This window comes from Mastigoproctus giganteus, chromosome 12 (assembly GCF_048544385.1).
Source record: "Mastigoproctus giganteus isolate SK-2022 chromosome 12, ASM4854438v1, whole genome shotgun sequence".
Lineage (NCBI taxonomy): Eukaryota > Metazoa > Arthropoda > Arachnida > Uropygi > Thelyphonidae > Mastigoproctus > Mastigoproctus giganteus.
The window spans coordinates 110,392,982-110,412,997 of NC_143586.1; the positions used below are offsets into that span (position 1 = coordinate 110,392,982).

General features: G+C 38.3%; 1 protein-coding gene across 1 annotated transcript in view; it reads left to right on the forward strand.

Annotated features, from left to right (window-relative positions):
* Nucleotides 1-20,016, forward strand: part of LOC150077337 (HORMA domain-containing protein 1-like) — a 578,215-nt gene that overhangs the window by 402,074 nt on the left and 156,125 nt on the right. Inside the window, exon 14 of the mRNA XM_090385860.1 lies at nt 19,348-19,505. Within this exon, the coding sequence (XP_090241986.1) occupies nt 19,348-19,505 (158 nt within the window). The remainder of the gene's footprint in view (nt 1-19,347; nt 19,506-20,016) is intronic.

Here is a 20,016-nt window from a genome sequence, read left to right on the forward strand (position 1 = left end):
GTGAATATACTCAAAGTTCTTTCTTCGACAACATGGGGTGCAGACCGCTATACCCTGTTTCAATTTTATAGAACTCTAATTAGGTCTTGTCTTGATTATGGTGCCCCAGTGTATGACTCTATCAGGGAGAGCATACTAACATGCTTTCTCCTATTCAATATTTTGCCTTCAGAATTGCTACAGGTGCATATAGAACATCGCCACTACAAAGTGTTTATATTGAAGCCCATGAAGTTCCACTCTGTCTCAGAAGAAAGGTGTTACTTCTGAAATATGCAGCTAAAATTAGAAGCATGCCTACCCATCCCATTTGGCCTATACTTAGTGATCCACAGTTAAAATGTTCCATAGAAATAAACCCAGCAAGTTTAGCCTACTGGTATCAGATTACTGGGATATCTGGAAATGAATGTGCAGACTATGCCGCCAAATATCCATCTAATTTAGATTCATCATGTTCTCTCGTTCCATATGTTGAATACAATCTAATATACGAAGAATGCACACCTTGAAAAATGTCCTCCAAGATCCAAACTGTCCAGTTCCCCCATGGTCCTATATTAAACCATCCTGCGAAAATTATTTCCTAAAATGGGGAAAACATTCCCTTGCAAATATCAATATATAACAACTCCATACTGCTCACACAGAGAATTATCCTCTTTTTACAAAAATATATACTGACGGATATTTCAGCACCTACTCCACTAAAGTCTGATAGTGGAGTAGGAGCTGCAGTAGTTTTCCCTTTTAACACCATCTCTGTATCACTTCCCACTGAATCAGCAGTTATACGACTGAGTTATTTGCCATCAAGCTTGCCCTAGAAAATATTCTCCATCTGTCCATCAAAAAGAATATAATATATACGGACTCGCAGAGTTCACTTTTAGCTTTACAAAACACCTCCTTACCAATGAATCCTTTAATATAAACTATAAGAAGTATGTTGATACATATTCAGGAATGCCAGCTAGTAGTCATCTTTTGCTGGATCCCAGGCCACACTGGGATATCTGGAAATGAATGTGCAGACTATGCCGCCAAATATCCATCTAATTTAGATTCATCATGTTCTCTCGTTCCATATGTTGAATACAATCTAATATACGAAGAATATGTAAGGAACAATGGATATTGTTCCCACAGTTATGTGCCTCTAGCTTCCAGAAAAACAGAAAGGAAGAAGTAATCCTAGCCATAGCAAGAATTGGTTACAGTCACATTACTCACCTATTTCTCCTCACAGGCAGTGATCCTCCACAGTGTACACACTGCAATTCTCAACTCACAATGAAGCACATTCTTGTTGAATGCACCTTGTACTCACATGTCCGGCAACTCTCATTCAGTTTTCTTCCTAATTTTACAGAATCTTTTAATCTCTGTCATATCATAGGTTACCAATGGCAACCCCATAGAATTTTTCTCCTTTCTCAAACAGATAAACTTATATGATCATTTCTGACTGTTTGCATAATAGTCATCATGAGTATCTTCCACATCACTGATAGGCAGAGTATGGCCTGCGCAGCCTTTCCACCAAAAATAATAATAAAAACAACAACAACAACCTGGGGGTAATTGTGCAGTCAGATATGAAGTTCTCTGAGCAGTGCAGGCAGGCTGTCAAAGCAGGTCATGGAGTTTTGTCAATGATATATAGGAATTTTGCTAGAGACAAGGGGATTATCCCTTTGTATAAGGCAATGGTCTGGCCACACCTTGAGTACTGTGTACAGGTCTGGAGGCCTCATTTTAGGAAGGATGTAGAATTGCCAGAGCAAAGGGGTGTGCTTACGAAGAAAGGCTTAAGTTCTGCAAGTTGCAGTATCTGGAGACTAGGCACCTACGAGGTGATCTGATTCAGGTGTATAAGGCCTTGAATGGTTTGACGTAGAGCAGGCTCAATGCTGACAGGATACTTCCACTTACTGAGATTAAGAACCTGAGGGGCATAGATTCAAATTGAGGAAAGACAGTTGTAGAATAGATGTGCAGAAGTTTGCCTTAGTCATGTTTAATGGGAGGAATGTATTTCATTAGGTCCATCATGTCTTTTCTCTTTTCTTTTGTTACAGATCTACCAGAAGGATATAACAAGGGCTGGTCTATGATTTTCAGTATCAATGGTCTACCTGCTTGGGATTTTATAATATTTATTGAATCAAACTCTATATCTTTGTTAAACTTGAATTTGAATTGTATAATTTGTGGTTTCAACCTCTCTAATTTAATCCATTGCATATTCAGCCAGTTGACTGATAATCCTGTAATTTTAATTTTGCATTTTAAGCAACCTTGGAAGGTTACTTAAAATACAGATTGAATTTAGTGGAAAATATGTTGTAATAATATTTTTCTTTCACTGTTGTTATTTCTTCTATTTCACATTGTGCGACATAGAGTTCATACATTTTCTTAATATTAAGATCTGGATTCAAATATTGTCGCCTAGGATTATGAGCCCTTGTATAGTGATTGGTATAAGTTGGAAAGGCGCCTCCGTAGCCAGGTGGGAAGGAGCAGCAGTGCGTAGCACACGCTTCTTGATTAGACCGGTGTTCGAGCCCGTCACCACCAAATACGGAGGATGCGGAAAGGTCAGGGAATGACCACCGCATATTCCCGGAGCAATATGGTCTTAGTTGCTAATGCTCCTAAAAACCAAACAACAACAACAACAACATAAGTTGGAAACGAATTTATATGTTTTATGACATGTGAGTCATCAATTTTATTGCCTGGAACATGGTGACTGCTGCACGAAACTTCATCTTTTGATGAAGTTTCGTGCAGTTGTATATGACAATATACAATGACAATTGTATATTCGTCCGTCACTTATCTGATAGGTGTCCCTAAAATACTTCTTGCAAACACGAACATCCTGCCCGTTTTGTCGAAAATAAAATGTGAAAGAATGAGATCTTGATTTCCTGGCGTTATCTTTGGAACAATGTCTTTTTATTGTTGCAATCCTAATAGAACCTTGTATAAAAATATTTTGTTTAACTTGACTCTCCAAGTTGTAAAATGCCCTCATGGCTTGTTCTCTTTGATCAGAAGTGATATTTTGATTACATTTCTGAGCACACTGACCTGGTTTATCTTGAAATTTTTTTGCAGGCATTAAATGTCCATTCCTATTTTTGTACTTCATACCTGGTAGTCTTTTATGGTTCTGAATATTTCAAGCCCATTTGTCAGGATTCCAGCTCCATTTCCATCCAGTATTTGAATGATTTGTTTCAGTAGCTGGGCAATATTATGGGCAATATTTTCCTTGTTTGAATCTGACAATGAATCTGAATAAATACAAAAACTTTCCTTGAATTCAGGTTTCCGAGTATTGGAGGATCACTGTCTGATTCATTACTCTGCATGTTACAATAATAATTATTTTCCATCTTTATTTTACACCCATAAATTTTGTTTCTTTTATAAAACAGTGTACTTTTATAATTAATATGATGTGTCTTGTTTGTTTAACACTTCACAATAACCTCAATTATGGGCAACTGTTGTCACCAAACTGGAGTTAATTGAAATGGCTTCTGAAATATATTAACTGGTATTCAGAAGCCATACATGGTTCTGCCATCTTATTGTGATAAATAGAATTATCGAGGTTAATCATTTGGTTTCTGAAAATTTAAGCACTAATCATGTGCTCTGGTACTAAAATTGAGAAAATTACAGAAAATGGAATTGATCAGTTTGGTCTCTGAGTGGCTCATATATATATATATATATATATATATATATATATATATATATATATATATATTGTTTCAGATGTTGAAAAATGCATTTAGATCCTAAATTTCATATATATCTGTATATTACCAGCAAGTAACAGACCAATGTAAATGATCAGGCATTACTGTGATATTAGTATTAGTAGTGGCAGATGATGCAAAATAGCAAGGCTATACAGCATCAGTAAAAAAAAAAAAAAAAAAAAAATGTTCTACAACACTTGTCCATTCCCTCCAAAAATTTGAATTTTTTCTAACTACCCACTTCCACAACAACAGATGGAAGTTTCTTAACACAATCAACTACCTGCTGGCTGAAGGTGAATTTGAGCACATGCACATTTATCCCCCAACCATCATTCCTCAGTTTGAATTTATATCCTCAAGAGTGTGTGTGTGTGTGTGTAAATTAATACATACATTACGTACTCTGCATTGAGCTTACTCAATCCCTTCAGAGCTTTAAACACATCAGCCAGATCTCCTCATAGGTACTAGTCTCTAGAGGCACCTCCGTAGCCAGGTGGGAAGGAGCAGCAGTGCATAGCATAGCACACGCGTCTTGATTAGACCGGGGTTCGAGCCCATCACCACCAAATACAGAGGATGTGGAAAGGTCAGGGAATGACCACCGCATATCCCTGAAGCAATATGGCCTTAGTTGCTAATGCTCCTAAAAACCAACCAAATGCGGAGGATGTGGAAAGGTCAGGGAATGACCACCGCATATCCCGGAGCAATATGGCCTTAGTTGCTAATGCTCCTAAAAAAAAACCAAACAACAAACAACAATCCTAAAAACCAAATAACAAAAAACAAACTAGTCTCTAGATGTTGCAGCTGCAGAACAGAAGCCTTTCCTCGTAAGAGCAACCTTTTAATATATATATTGTAAAACCCCAAACACAAAAAGTATTAGAACAGGGGTTGCCAACCTTTTCATGGTAACGGGCTACTTTTAATAATAATTAAAACGGTTGCGGACACCAAAGGATTGAAAATGGCTGATGATGATGATGACAATAGGTGGCAGTAGAACCTTTAGGTTTTAACAAAGGTGGGAGTAGAGATTGACAAAAATTTTGGAATAGCTTTTGAAAGAGACCAGAATACTCGACTACCATTTGGACAAGAGGCAAGTTTTCTACTTTTAGCCTGTTCAAAATGTCGTTTGATCCAATTAATGGCGGCTTTACAATTGTTATGAGCTTTGGTGTAGGTGGAAAATGAACCTGGAGATTTGGATGCAAGCTCATTATGATAGGCAAGAAGGGAAAGCCAGAAGTTTATCAAACTGTAATGGGGATATATATGGTTTTGTGATAATCAAAAGGAAAGTGGAAGAGAAATTGTTGAAGCTAAACATAAGAAAGATGCCTGGGGTGTATGGGATCTATACAGTTATGTTAAGGAAGGCAGCAAGGAGGTAAGCAAACCCTTAGCCATAATCACACTAACCACATTTTTTGTCATACAATGAAAATATGTGATTCTGGAGGAAATAAACATGCTGATTCCGAAAATCACCATAAAATGTCTCTATCATGCCTACATCAAAAGATGTACCATTAAACGTTAAAATAAAGGGATATATACATATAATTCAAGTTTGAAACACAAATGTAAAAAAAATTATACGTTCTCTATAACTCATATAACTTCTGAAAAAATATCATAAATATCACTGTGAAATTGTTATATTTCAATACTATATAATCAGCATACCTGTAATTGTCCTTAAAAATGTTTGCTACTAAGGGAATTTCTTTTGTATTCCTGCTTACTTTCCCTTACAAGGAACCAGCAGTAATCCCCCATCATTACAAGATACCAGTGACCTTGGTAGCACTTTTTCATTGTGAAAATATCTTGATGAAACTGCTCCCCTTGTTCATCACTTCTACAGCATGCCCCCCCCCCCACATTTTCTTACAACTGAATACACCATGAATTCTCAAACTAATAGAGTAAGCTTATCTGTGAAAAGATCTAAACCTCACAAACGCTTCCTAATTCATTTCACAAATATACATGGTCTCAATTCTAATCTCAACGATGTCCATTTCCACTTGCAGTCTGCTAAACCCCATGTACTTTTTCTGACAGAATCTCAGTTATCAGTTGATTCAACTACTGCTGATCTCAGTTGCCCAAATTATTTGCTATATGATTCCTTTGGCATCAAGAGTGGTACTTGTGCCTATGCTCATTCCGATATTCCCTGTCAGAGACTTGGCAATTTGGAATCTCCTCTCTTTGATCTTCTCTGGCTTAAAATCTCTCTACCTCATTGTGTTAAATTCATCTGTTGTCTCTACCGTTCTCCCAACACCACTATACACTTGGAGCTCTTTGACTTTCTCTCTTTGCAACTTGACTTTCTTCAGTCCAACTTTCCTAACAGTGAGGTAATTTTCCTTGGTGATTTTAATGTTCACAACTCTAGCTCGCTTCCGTTTTCTAATCACACCAACCCAGCTGGTCAAGATGCTGAGGCTTTTGTTTGACCTTGAACAGATTGTTCATTTACCTACAAGAATACTGGACAATCTTAACCATACAGCCAACACGCTTTATCTTTTTCTCACAAACAACCCTTCTAAGTACACGGTCGAAGTGAGTGGTCATTTAGGCACCTCAGATCGCAACTTGGTGATTGTCTCTTCTCCAATGGAGCCTTTATCTCATGGCTATTCCCAACCTCATATTGTTTCACATTACAGGAATGCAAAATAGGATAACCTGCAAGATTTCTTTTCTTCTTTTCCTTGGTCAGATTACTGTTTCAAAACTTCTGATGTCAACGTTTGCTCAGATTGTGTCAGTGAAATTATTCTTGCAGGAATGGAATCCTTTATCCCACACTCCACATTAAAATCTTGTCCTTTATCTAAACCTTGGTTTTCCAATAAATGTGCTAAGGCTGTTCAAGAGAAGAACGTTGCATATCATATTTGGCTTGTGTCTAATTCTTCAGTTTCATTTTCTGCCTACACCAGAGCTCACAACAATTGTAAAGCAGTTATTAATCAGTCCAGAATAGATTTTGAACAGGCTAAGAGTAGAAAACTTGCTTCTTGCCCTAATGGTAGCCGAACATTCTGGTCTCTTGCCAAAGCTATTGGCTTCAATTTTTGCCCATCTCTGCTCCGACCTCTGTCCAAACCAGATGGTTCTGTTGCCACTTCAGCCAAGGATAAAGCTAATCTGCTAGCATCCCGTTTTTCTTCCAACTCATGTATTAATGATCTTGGTAAAACAACTCCCATCATTCCCAACACACTCGTTTCAATGTGTCCTGTGGTCTTCCGTCAAAAGGATGTCAGAAGGATTTTGATGAATCTTGATGCTAAGAAATGGCCAGGTTCTGATGGTATCTCTCTACTTGTTCTGAAAACCTGTACTCTTGAACTTACTCCTGTTCTTTGCCACCCTTTTTCACTTTCTTATTCCGAAGGTGTTTTTCCTTCTGCTTGGAAATTTGCTCATATCCAGCTAGTTCCTAAAAAGTGTGAAAATCCTTCCCATCCAATTATCGTCCCATTGCAATTATTTCTACTCTTTCTAAAGTAATGGAAAAATCAATTAACCACCAACTCTTAAACTACCTAGAAACCTTCTGTCTGATCAATGTTCACCAGTATGGATTCTGTCAGTGTCGATCCACTGGTAATATTCTGAATTATGTTATGCATTTATGGACAAATTCAATGGAAAAGTTCGGTGAAACACGTGCTCTTGACATCTCAAAGGCTTTCGATCGAGTTTGGCATAAAGGCCTTCTAAACAAGCTTCCATCTTATGGTTTGCCAACTGTTTTTTGTAATTGGTTATCCAGTTTTCTCTCTGATCGCTCACTGAGGGTGATGGTAGATGGCTTTCTGCCTTCTAACTTCTCCACTAATGCTGGTGTCCCCAAAGGTTCAGTTCTTTCCCCCACTCTTTTCCTCTTATATATTAATGACCTTCTTCCATTGACTGGAAATCCTATCCATAGTTTTGCCGATGATAGCACATTGCATTCCACTTTCCATTTTGAGAAACCTTGTCCTGCTCAATCAGCTTCAACTTCTCGAATATCCACTACCAATTACTTAAATGCGAATCTCCGGGTAATTCTCCAGTGGGGCAAAGACAACTTAGTTGATTTCAATCCTTCTAAAACTCAGCCTTGTCTTATATCTCGCAAAAAGGATTCTTCTGCTCCTATGCTTATCTTTGGTGACACTCCGATTTCTAGGAAAAATTATATATCTCGTTTGGGGATTACCCTGACTTCTAATCTCTCTTGGCACAAGCACATTACAAATACTGCTTCCTCTGCATCTAAAAAACTTGGTTTTCTCTTTCGCTCTCAAGTGTTACTTTTCTTCCAAACAGCTGTTCACTCTGTACAAATCGCAAATCCGCCTACCATAGAATATTGTTATCACATCTGGGGCTGTGCCCCCAAAACCTCTCTCAGGCTTCTAGATTCCATTCAGAGGAGGGCAGTTAGGTTAATTAACGACTCCTCTCTAACAGTCTGTTCACTCACTTGTGATAGATGTACTGTTTCTGCTGCATACCTTTTCTACAGATACTTCCATGGGCACTGTTCTTCTGAATTGGCTTCGATAATTCCTGCTCTCTCTTTCAAAACAGTTTGAACATGTGCCACCACCAGCCAGCATCCATTTACTGTCCAACTTCGAACTCGCAGCACCAACTTTTCATCTTCCTCGTTTATTCATTCTACTGCCGTTTTCTGGAACAACTTTCCTTCGTACGTGTTTCCTGAAAATTTCAGTCTACAGAAGTTTAAGTCTAATGTCAAAAGATATCTTCTTTTGTCTTCTCAACTTCCAACCCAAGCACCATACTAAGTACTATAGGTTCTAATACCTCTCCTGTTCGGGGTTTTCATAAAAAAAAAAAAAAAAAAAAAACTTGCATCTTTCAGATTTACATGGAAAATTTCGAGATGAGAATGAAGAAAATGAATTTTCAATGGCATTTGACAACTTACGTTTTTGTAGCACTCAAGTAAATTCTCTCTCTCTCTCTATCAGGGTAATTCGGGGAATTTTTTTTTTGGCTGGTGCAGCATAAGCCTCAGGCTTCCTTGCACCCTATAGCTAATAATAATAATAAGTAATCTGAGCAAGAGGAAGAATCCCATCAGCATTAAGCCTGCTCAATCCATTCAAGGCCTTATACACTTCAATCAGATGACCTCGCCGCTGCCTAGTTTCCAGAAGCTACAAGTTGCAGAACTTAAGCCTTTCTTCATAAGAGCACCCCTTTGTTCCCTTCACCAGTCTTGTTGCCCTTCTCTGTACTCGTTCTAGCAACTCTACATCCTTCCTAAAATGAGGCTTCCAGACCTGTACACAGTACTCAAGGTGTGGCCTGACCATTGCCTTATACAAGGGGATAATCACCTCCTTATCCCTGTCCACAAAATTCTTATATAGCATTGAGAAGACGCCATGACATACTCTGGCAGCCTGTCTGCACTGCTCATAAAACTTCATATCTGACTGCACAATAACCCCAAAGTCTCTTTCATTCTCCACTACCCTGAGTGTAACAACACCCAGTTGGTACATTTCTCTGGGGTTACTGTTACCCATATGCAGTACTTTGCATTTGCCACTTCTCAGCCTGTCCAGCCAACTTTTCCAGATCATGTTGCAGCAGCATACTGTCATTACTGTTATTAGCAACCCTGCCAACCTTTGTACCATCTGCAAACTTAGACATTAAGCTTGATATATCTTGATAAATATACAAAACGAAAATGGGCCCAATATCGAACCCCAAGGGACACCACTAATAACATTAGTCCACATAGAGCAGTGACCGCCATGACTACCACTCTCTGCCTTCTCCCACTCAACCATCCTTTTATTCATTGTAGCAACTTGCCCTTAATGCCATACTGCTCCATATGTACAGTAGTCTTCCATGTGCAACAGTATCAAAAGCTTTTCTGAAATCCAAGTATATCATATATAAATTATTTTTTGCATCAAGTTCCTTTGTGACCACATCATAGTATCCAATTGAATTGGTCAGACAAAACTTCCCTTTGACAAACCCATGCTGTGTCTGAATTATTGCTTCAGTCTTGTCTAAATGATCCTGCAATGCTTCTTTAACTGGTGACTGGGTTTCAAACATATCTTTCAGGAGAGTTTCCTAATTTGGAGACATACAAAAATTCCTTCCTTAAGTTTGGCATATGTTAAATTAGGAAACACACTTCTCAAGTATGCAAATCCGTTACCTTCTTTATCTATTCCCTTCACAAAATATTTCATCAATCTAAGTTTGATGTGCAGGGATGGAAGAAGAACCTTGTTTGATTGGTCTGACTAATTTGATTGGATACTATGATGTAGTCACAAAGGAACTGGATTCTAAGAATAACTTTGATATCATACATTTGGATCTTAGAAAAGCCTTTGATACTGTTGCACATGGAAGATTGCTGCACAAATTGGAGCAGTGTGGCATTGGAGGCAAATTGCTGCTACGGATAAAGGGATGGTTGAGTGGGAGAAGACAGAGAGTGGTAATCAATGGACACTGCTGTTCGTGAACTAATGTTATTAGTGGAGTCTCCCAGGGTTCAGTGTTGGGTCCATTGTTGTTTTCTGTATTCATTAATGATATTGATGATAGTATATCAGGCTTAATGTCCAAGTTTGCAGACGATACGAGGGCGGCCGGATTGTTAATGACACTAATGACAGTACGCTGCTGCAACAGGATCTAGAAAAAAGGTTGAGCAGATGGGCTGAGAGGTGGCAAATGAAGTTTAACATTGACAAATGTAAAGTACTACATATGGGAAGCAGTAATCCCAGAGTAACGTATCAACTCTGTGGTACCACACTGACAGTGGTCGAGAATGAAGAGGACCTGGGGGTAATTGTGCAGGCAGATATGAAGTTTTCTGAGCAGTGCAGACGGTCTGCAAGAGTAGCTCATGGTGTCTTTTCTAAAGCAATGGTCAGGTTACACCTTGAGTACTGTGTACAGGTCTGGAGGCCTCATTTTAAGAAGGATGTAGAGCTGTTGGAATGAGTACAGAGAAGGGCAACAAGATTAGTGAATGGAACAAAGGGTTGCTCTTACGAAGAAAGGTTTAAGTTTTGCAAATTACAGTGTCTGGAGACTAGGCACCTGCGAGGTGATCTGATTGAGGAGTATAAAGCCCTGAATGGTTTGAGCATGCTCTATGCTGATGGAATTCTTCTTCTTGCTCAGAATAATCGCCTGAGAGGGCATAAATTCAAATTGAGGAAAGACGGTTGTAGGATAGATGTGCGGAGGTTTGCCTTTAACCAGCGGGTAGTTGATTGCTGGAACAAACTTCGATCTGTCATTGTAGAAGTTGATAGCTTAAATAGATTCAAGGCAGAACTTGACAAATATTTGGAGTTAGTGGATGGGTGAAATAAGGGTTTTTTTTTGTTTTTTTGGCTGATGCTATATAAGCTTGCTTTCTTGCATCATGTGCCTTTGCTAATGCTAATTGCGTCTAAAGGAATATATTTTACATTACATTGTTCTGGAATGAACTCATCCCACTTGTCCTAATATTGCACAGCATAATGTTCTTCTGTTGCAAAGCTGTCCCACAAATATAAAAAACAACATTTTGCAACCCTCCCACTGCAAACCAACAAGCAGACCAATAACCTTAAGATCACTGCACATAATCCTCGTATTGTATTGCAAGTGCCGACCGGGCTAGCCGAGTGGGTAAAGTACCTGCCCGGCAACCCAAAGGTCATGGGTTCGATTCCCGCCTCAGGCTTGGATCAAAGTACTGCAAAAACCTTGGGAGGTGCAATATGGCCACAGAAGCTGATGCGCCAACAACTACCAAATCAAAAAAAAAAAAAAAAAAAAGTATTGCAAGTACAATAGACATGTTATAAAATACCAGGATTTTGTAAACATTTGGAAAATACCTTAGACATACTTTCATGACTTTTTTTAAGTCCTATTGAATGAAACACGGGAACTGACAGAAATTTTGAAGCAAACTGCTTTTAAACTTAATTTTGGGGCATCTATGAATAAATGCCATTCACCTGACTTATGCACGACAACTAGTTCTTTCAGAAGTCCAATAATGTCTTTGCAAAAACACGTTGTTGTCTGTACCAAAATATTTGTAACAGCAACCCCAGAGCAACGTATCAACTCTGTGGTACTACACTGACAGTGGTAGAGAATGAAAGGGACTTGGGGGTGGTTGTGCAGGCAGATATGAAGTTCTCTGAGCAGTGCAGATGGGCTGCAAGAGTAGCTCATGGAGTATTGTCAATGATATACAGGAATTTTTCCAGCAGGGATAAGGAGGTGATTATTCCATTGTATAAGGCAATGGTCAGGCCACACCTAGAGTACTGTATACAGGTCTGGAGGCCTCATTTCATGAGGGATGTGGAGCTGCTGGAGCGAGTACAGAGAAGGGCAACAAGATTAGTGAATGAAACAAAGGGGTGCTCTTACGAAGAAAGGCTTAAGTTTTGCAAATTGCAGTGTCTGGAGACTAGGCACCAGCGAGGTGATCTGATAGAGGTGTATAAAGCCTTGAATGGTTTAAGCATGCTCAATGCTGATGGGATTCTTCCTCTAGCTCAGAAAAATCATCTGAGAGGGCATAAATTCAAATTGAGGAAAGACAGATGTAGGATAGACGTGCGGAAATTTGTCTTTAGCCAGCGGGTGGTTGGTTGGTGGAACAGACTTCCATCCCTTGTGGTGGAGGTTGATAGCCTAAATAAGTTGAAGGCTCAGCTGGACAGGTATTTTGAACGAACAGAGGGGGTGGAAGTGGTTTTTTTTTTTTTTTTTTTTGGCTGATGCTGCATAAGCTTGCTTTCTTGCATCAAATTCCTCTACTAATGCTAATTTCGAAAACTTTTCAAGTCTTTTTTCCGAAATCTTTGTTCCTGCTGTGAGTATATTCCACTGCTGTAACCTAGAACCTAACAGTTCAGCTTGTTCTTTCAGCAAATTTAAGTCTTGAACCAAATCATTGCACAACATCTTGTTTGAATAAATGTACCTCACTACCTGACCTTACTGACTGATAATCAACATCTTGTGAAGTGATAGGAAGGCTGCACTCTCCTACTCTCGAGGGACTGTTTGTGTTTGATGTATAGATTTACAATATAAAAACATGTCACAATCAGTTAATACTTGGCCCAGCCTACAAAAACCCTCACCAAAAACACTAAGTGTGCTCTCTTCAAATTGTAAATTGTTGCATCAGAATTTGAACCTAAAAACCATAGGTAGAAGTCTGATTATGTTTATCACAAGAAAACCGAGGCCTGAATTGATTGCCTGAATAAAAGCTAATTCTCCTAAAATTAAGAGAATTAGCTTTTATCTCTTAATATAAATCAGTATGTCCTTAATTACTGGCTAGATTATATGAAATTGGCATATTTTGGTAAAATATAATTTCCTCTATTAAAGTGTAGATTTCGAAAATGGTGATTTTCGAAATCTACACTTTAAGTTCTTGAAGGTAAAAATCATGTTGGTTAGTATTATGAGAGCATCCTTGAATTCAGTGGATGTAATGTCCCTATGGACTGGGCATATGCAAATGTATCCCCAATTCACAAAGGAAAACAGAAGATGACATGAGTAATTTTTTTTTTTTTTTTTTTATGTGAACCCCAAACACGAGAGGTATCAGAACCTATAGTACTTAGTACCGTGCTTGGGTTGGAGGTTGAGAAGACGAAAGAAGATATTTGTTGACATTGGACTTGAACTTCTGTAGATTGTAATTTTCAGGAAATACGTATGAAGGAAGGTTGTTCCAGAAAATGGCAGTTGAATGAATAAATGAGGAAGATGAAAAGTTGGTTCTGTGGGTTTGAAGTTGAACAATAAATGGATGTTGGCTGGTGGCGGCACGTGTTCAGACTGTTTTGAAAGAGAGAGAGCGGGAATTATAGAAGCCAATTCAGAAGAACAGTGCCCATGGAAGTATCTGTAGAAGAGGCATGCAGCAGAAACAGTGCGTCTATGAGAAAGCGAGTGGAGAGACTCTGTTAGAGATGAATCATTAATTAACCTAACTGCCCTCTTCTGAATGGAATCAAGAAGCCTGAGAGAGGTTTTGGGGGCACCACCCCAGATGTGGGAACAGTATTCCATGGCAGGGCGGATTTGCAATTTATACAGAGTGAGTAGCTGTTTGGAAGAAAAGTAACGTCGAGAGCAAAAGAGAAAACCAAGTTTTTTAGATCCAGAGGAAGCAATATTTGTAATGTGCTTGTGCCAAGAGAGATTAGAAGTCAGGATAATCCCCAAAAGAGATATATCATTTTGCCTAGAAATCAGTGTGTCACTAAACATAAGCATAGGAGCAGAAGAATCCTTTTTGCGAGATATAAGACAAGACTGAGTTTTAGAAGGGTTGAAATCAACTAAGTTGTCTTTGCCCCACTGGAGAATTACGACATTTATTCGACGTTTAAGGTCGACATTTAAGGAATATTGACCTTAAAGATCGACATTTAAGGAATTGGTAGCAGATTTTCGAGAAGTTGAAGCTGATTGAGCAGGACAAGGTTTCTCAAAATGGAAAAGTTGAATGCAATGTGCTATCATCGGCAAAACTATGGATAAGATTTCCAGTCAATGGAAGAAGGTCATTGATATACAAGAGAAAAAGAGTGGGGGGGAAAGAATTGAACCTTGGGGGACACCAGCATTAGTGGAGAGGTTAGAAGACAGAGAGCCATCTACCATCACCCTCAGTGAGCGATCAGAGAGAAAACTGGATAGCCAATTACGAAAAACAGTTGGCAAACCATAAGATGGAAGCTTGTTTAGAAGACCTTTATGCCAAACACGATCAAAAGCCTTTGAGATGTCGAGAGCAACTAGTTGTGTTTCACCGAACCTTTCCATTGAATTAGTCCATAAATGGGTAACATAAGCCAGAATATCACCAGTGGATCGACACTGACGGAATCCATACTGGCGATCGTTGATCAGACGGAAGGTTTATAGGTAGTTTAAGAGTTGGCGGTTAATTGATTTCTCCATTACTTTAGAAAGAGTAGAAGTAATTGCAATGGGACGATAATTGGATGGGAGGGATTTGTCACACTTTTTAGGAACTGGCTGGATATGAGCAAATTTCCAAGCAGAAGGAAAAACACCTTTGGAATAAGAAAGTGAAAAAAGGCGGCAAAGAATAGGAGTAAGTTCAGGAGCACAGGTTTTGAGAACAAGTGGAGAAATACCATCAGGACCTGGAGCTTTCTTACCATCAAGATTCTTCAAAATCCTTCTGATATCCTTTTGACGGAAGACCACAGGAGGCATTGAATGGAGCGTGTTGGGAATGGTGGGAGGTGTTTTACCAAGATCATTAATACATGAGCTGGAAAAAAATGGGCTGCTAGCAGGTCAGCTTTATCCTTGGCTAAAGTGACAACAGAACCATCTGGTTTGGACAGAGGTGGGAGCAGAGATGGGCAAAAGTTGCGGCCAATAGCTTTGGCAAGAGACCAGAATGCTCAGCTACCATTAGGGCAAGAAGCAGGTTTTCTGCTCTTAGCCTGTTCAAACTCTAGTTTGGACTGATTAATAACTGCTTTACAATTGTTGCGAGCTTTGGTGTAGGCAGAAAATGAAACTGAAGAATTAGAAACAAGCCAATTACAATATGCAACATTCTTCTCTTGGACAGCCTTAGCACATTTATTGCAAAACCAAGGTTTAGATAAAGGACAAAATTTTAAAGTGGAGTGTGGGATAAAGGATTCCATTCCTGCAAGAATAATTTCACTGACACGATCTGAGCAAATGTTGACATCAGAAGTTTTGAAACAGTAATCCGACCAAGGAAAAGAAGAAAAGAAGTCTCGCAGGTCATCCCATTTTGCATTCTTGTAATGCCAAACAACACGAGGTTGGGAATAGCCATGAGATAAAGGTTCCATTGGAGAAGAGACAACCACCAAGTTGTGGTGATCTGAAGTGCCTAAAGGACCTCTCACTTCGACCGTGTACTTAGAAGGGTTGTTTAATTTCAGACTTCAGCTTAACATCTATTTCAAGGAGAGTAAAGGAATCACTGGTTAAAGAAGTAATGCTGAACCATCCAGAAGAATGCAATTATACTGCAATCACAGCGTGGATTTGTGAAGGGGCAGTTATGATGCATTAACAAGTGAATCGGATGCAAAAAATTATTTTATCATATTCTTGGATTTAAGACTGCTGTACAGACTGGAGCAATGTGACATTAAGGGCATGTTACTGTTATGGATAAAGGATTGGTTGAATAGGAGATGACAGAGAGTGATTACCAATGAGCACTGCTCTTCATGAAACAATTGTTATTAATGGAGTCAACCCAGGGTTCATTGCTCGGCCTATTGTTGTTTTCAATATTTATTAATTATATTGATGTGTGTGGTGTGTGTGTGTTTTTTTTTTTTTTTGGCTGATGCTGAATAAGCTTGCTTTCTTGCATCATATGCCTCTACTAATGCTATTGCTAATGATGAAGGTATATTAGGCTTATTGTGTAAGTTTGCAGATGATACAAAGGTTGGCAGGTGGCAGATGACAGTAATCAACTCAAGCTACTGCAACAAAACTAGAAAAATTAGGCTGATGTGCTGAGAAATCGCACATCAGCATTTACAAATGCAAGGTACTGCATATGGGTACCTGTTATCCTAGATTAACATACCAACTGTGTACTGTACTTAGCATAATAGAAAATGAAAAAGACCTTGGGGGGGTGGTAATTGTGCATTGAGATATAAAGCTCTCTGAGCAGTGTAGACAGGCAGCCAGGACAGCTCATGGGGTTTTGTCAATGAAATACAGGAACTTTGCTAGCAGGGATAAGGAAGTAATTATCCTCTTATACAAAGTTAGTTAGGCTGCATCTTGAATAGGTATACAGGTCTGGAAGCCTCATTTTAGGATGGATGGATGTGCAACTGCTGGAATGAGTGCAGAGGAGGACAACATGATTGATGAAGGGAACTAATGGGTACTCTTACCAAGAAAGGCTTGAATTCTGCAAACTGCAGCATCCAGAGATGAAGCACCTGTGAGGATATCTGATTGAGATTTTTAATGCCTTTAATGGATTGAGTAAGCTAAATGTTAATGGAATGCTTCCTCTTGCTGAGACTACAAATATGAGGGGCCTAAATTCAAATTGAGATAGGAGGGTTGCAGGATAGATGCAGGGAAGTTTTCCTTCAGCCGGCAGATGATTGATTGTTGGAACAAACTTCCATCCATTGTGGAAGTGGGTAGTTTGAATAAATTCAAGGAAGACATAGACAAATTCTTGGAGGCAATGGATGATTGAAGTGGGTAGTGGTTTTTTTTTTTCAGCTGATGCTCTATTAACTTGAGCTTTGCAGCCTGCATAACATGCTAGTCAGCCAGCCTGTGAGCACACACTTGTACAAACTTGTAATATGCACAGTACAATATGGTCTTGATGTTAATATACTATGTAAACTTAAGTTCAATAGCAAAGCTTAATTAAGATATTCTATAACATATCTAATTGTTATACTATGTAAATCACAATAACAATAACCATAATAAAAGATATTTTATGTTTATTGCTTAAATTATTGCAGAAACTTATGGAGAAGTGCAAAGAGATAGGTTATGGGCATAAAGGGATCTTCTTAAAGAGGGAGTGAGTGAAAGAGAGATTTGGAGAGAAATGTACCAACTGTGTGGTACTACACTTAAGGTGGTAGAAAATGAAAAAGACCTGGGAGTAATTGTGCAGTCAGATATGAAGTTTTCTGAGCAATGCAGACAGGCTGCCAGGCCAGGTCATAGGGTTTTGTCAATGATATATAAGAATTTTGCTAGCAGGGAAAAGGTGATTGTCCCTCTGTATAAGGCAATGGTCAGGCCATGCCTTGAGTACTGCGTACAGGTCTGGAGGCCTCATTTTAGGAATGATGTAGATTTGCTTGAGCGTGTACAGAGAAGGGCAACAAAATTGGTGAGGGGAATGAAGACTTAACCAAAGAGGCTTAAGTTCTGCAAATTGCAGTGGCTGGAGACTAGGTACCTGCACAGTGATCTGATTGAGGTGTATAAGGCCTTGAATGGGTTGAGCATGCTGAATTCTGATGGGATCCTTCCTCTTGTTCAGATTATGAACCTAAGGGGGCATAAATCCAAATTAAAAAAAGACAGATGTTATTATTATTATTATTATTATTATTATTATTATTAATAGCCATATGGTGCAAGGAAGCCTGAGGCTTATGTTGCACCAGGAAAAAAAATTCCCAAGTTACCCTTAGAGAGAGAGAGAGTCAAAAGTAGAAGGGAATCACCAAGAAAGAGAAGAATGATGATATCCAGGTCAGGACTCTGGGTGTGCCAAGCCCATACTCACCAGATGTGAGCCCCCGAATAGATGTGCAGAAATTTGCCTTTAGCGGGTGGTTAATTGCTGGAACAAACTTCCATCTGTCGTTGTGGAAGTTGATAGGTTAAATAAATTTAAGGAGGAACTGGACAGGCATTTGGAGGGAATGGTGTGATTTTTTTTTTTTTTTTGGCTGATGCTGCATAAGCTCATACACTTGTTTTCTTGCATCACATGCCACTACTACTACTACTATTAGTTATGTTCCGTTCCCTTCAGTTGCAATGTTTGGGAACCAGTCATCTATACAGTAAATGATTTGAAATATTGAAATATTTCAATTCAGTTAGGTTTAAATTAAAAAGTGATAATTCACAGGCTAAATATGAGAAAATTTGCATTTAGCCAAAGAGCAATTAGCTGGAATAAACCTCCATTAACTTCCTGTTGTGAAAATGGAAGGTTAATGTAAATTTAAAGTGGGATTGGATGAATACTTAGATGAAAGAGATTAAAGAAATGAATAAATTACACGTCGGTTTCATTTTATATTTTTGCTTGTTTTTTTATACTATATAAGTTATGATGTTTGCATTCTTTTGCTATTACAATACTAATTTACTATTTAGTTTAGTATTGGCATTAATTTTACCTTTGTTTTAGTGTATCTATTTTAGCATTTCTTTTCATTCTTTCATATTTGAAGTAGAATGTATCAAAATAGTTCAGTGTATTAAAATAATTCAAATATAGTAAAATAGTTCAATTTTATTTTTATTAGTATTTTATCCTGGTGTTATGCTAAATTAATTCTTAAATTAAATCAATTTTTGAAAAAATAGATACTTTGGTTGTAGAAATAATAAGGAAAAAAAAAATTGACTTAAAAAAACTGCTTTCCTTGGTGGTTATTGTCATTTAAACAGCTATGAGAGACAAAAGGCTAGGTGCCACTGTATCAGCACAGTGTTACGTAGCTCTTTTCCTGTTAGTTTGGAATTTTTATTTATTTATTTATTATTTTTTTATTTCAATTTTCTTAACTCTTTCTCCTCCCCATCTCTCCCCCACACACATTTTATTATTCAGTTTATCATTTTCATATTGTATTTAGACTACAATTTTTTAGTTTTTTAAATTTTATTTTAATAATATAATAATATATTATTATAGGCCCTCTGCATATGGCGCCGTACACTTTTAGCATGCACCAAACTGAAAACTGTTCAGGTATCCACATTGGCCAAGGATCTGAAAGTGGAATATTGTGTAGCTGAGTCATTAATAAAGAGACTTGAGAAAGAAGGATATATTATTACAGGGAAAGGAAGGTATGTTATTCTACTTTTAAAGTGATTACACACACAAAAAAGAAAGTGGCACTTGATATTAATATAGTGTTTCTGGATCCTCATGGTTTACTTTTCCACAATGACCTATTAATAACCTCTAAATTTGGACAAATTATGAGGTGTAGTTTAGGCTTACTTTACAAATACTTAGTGACTTAACTTTGCAGATGAATGTTCAGTGTATATAAAAAATTTAGATACTTGCATTTGTTGTACACTTTTTAGAAGCTGATCCACAGTAAACTTGCCGACCGGGCTAGCCAGGTGGGTAAAGTCCCTGCCTGGCAACCCAAAGGTCGCGGGTTCGAATCCCGCCTCGGGCTTGGATCAAAGTACTGCAAAAACCTTGGGAGGTGCATTATGGTCACAGAAGCCGATGTGCCAACAACTACCAAAAAAAAAAAAAAAAAAAACAGTAAACTTATTTTTTTAATAATCTGCTATTCTGAGTGCAGTGCATATATTCTATTGTACTTTGTATTTCCCAAAC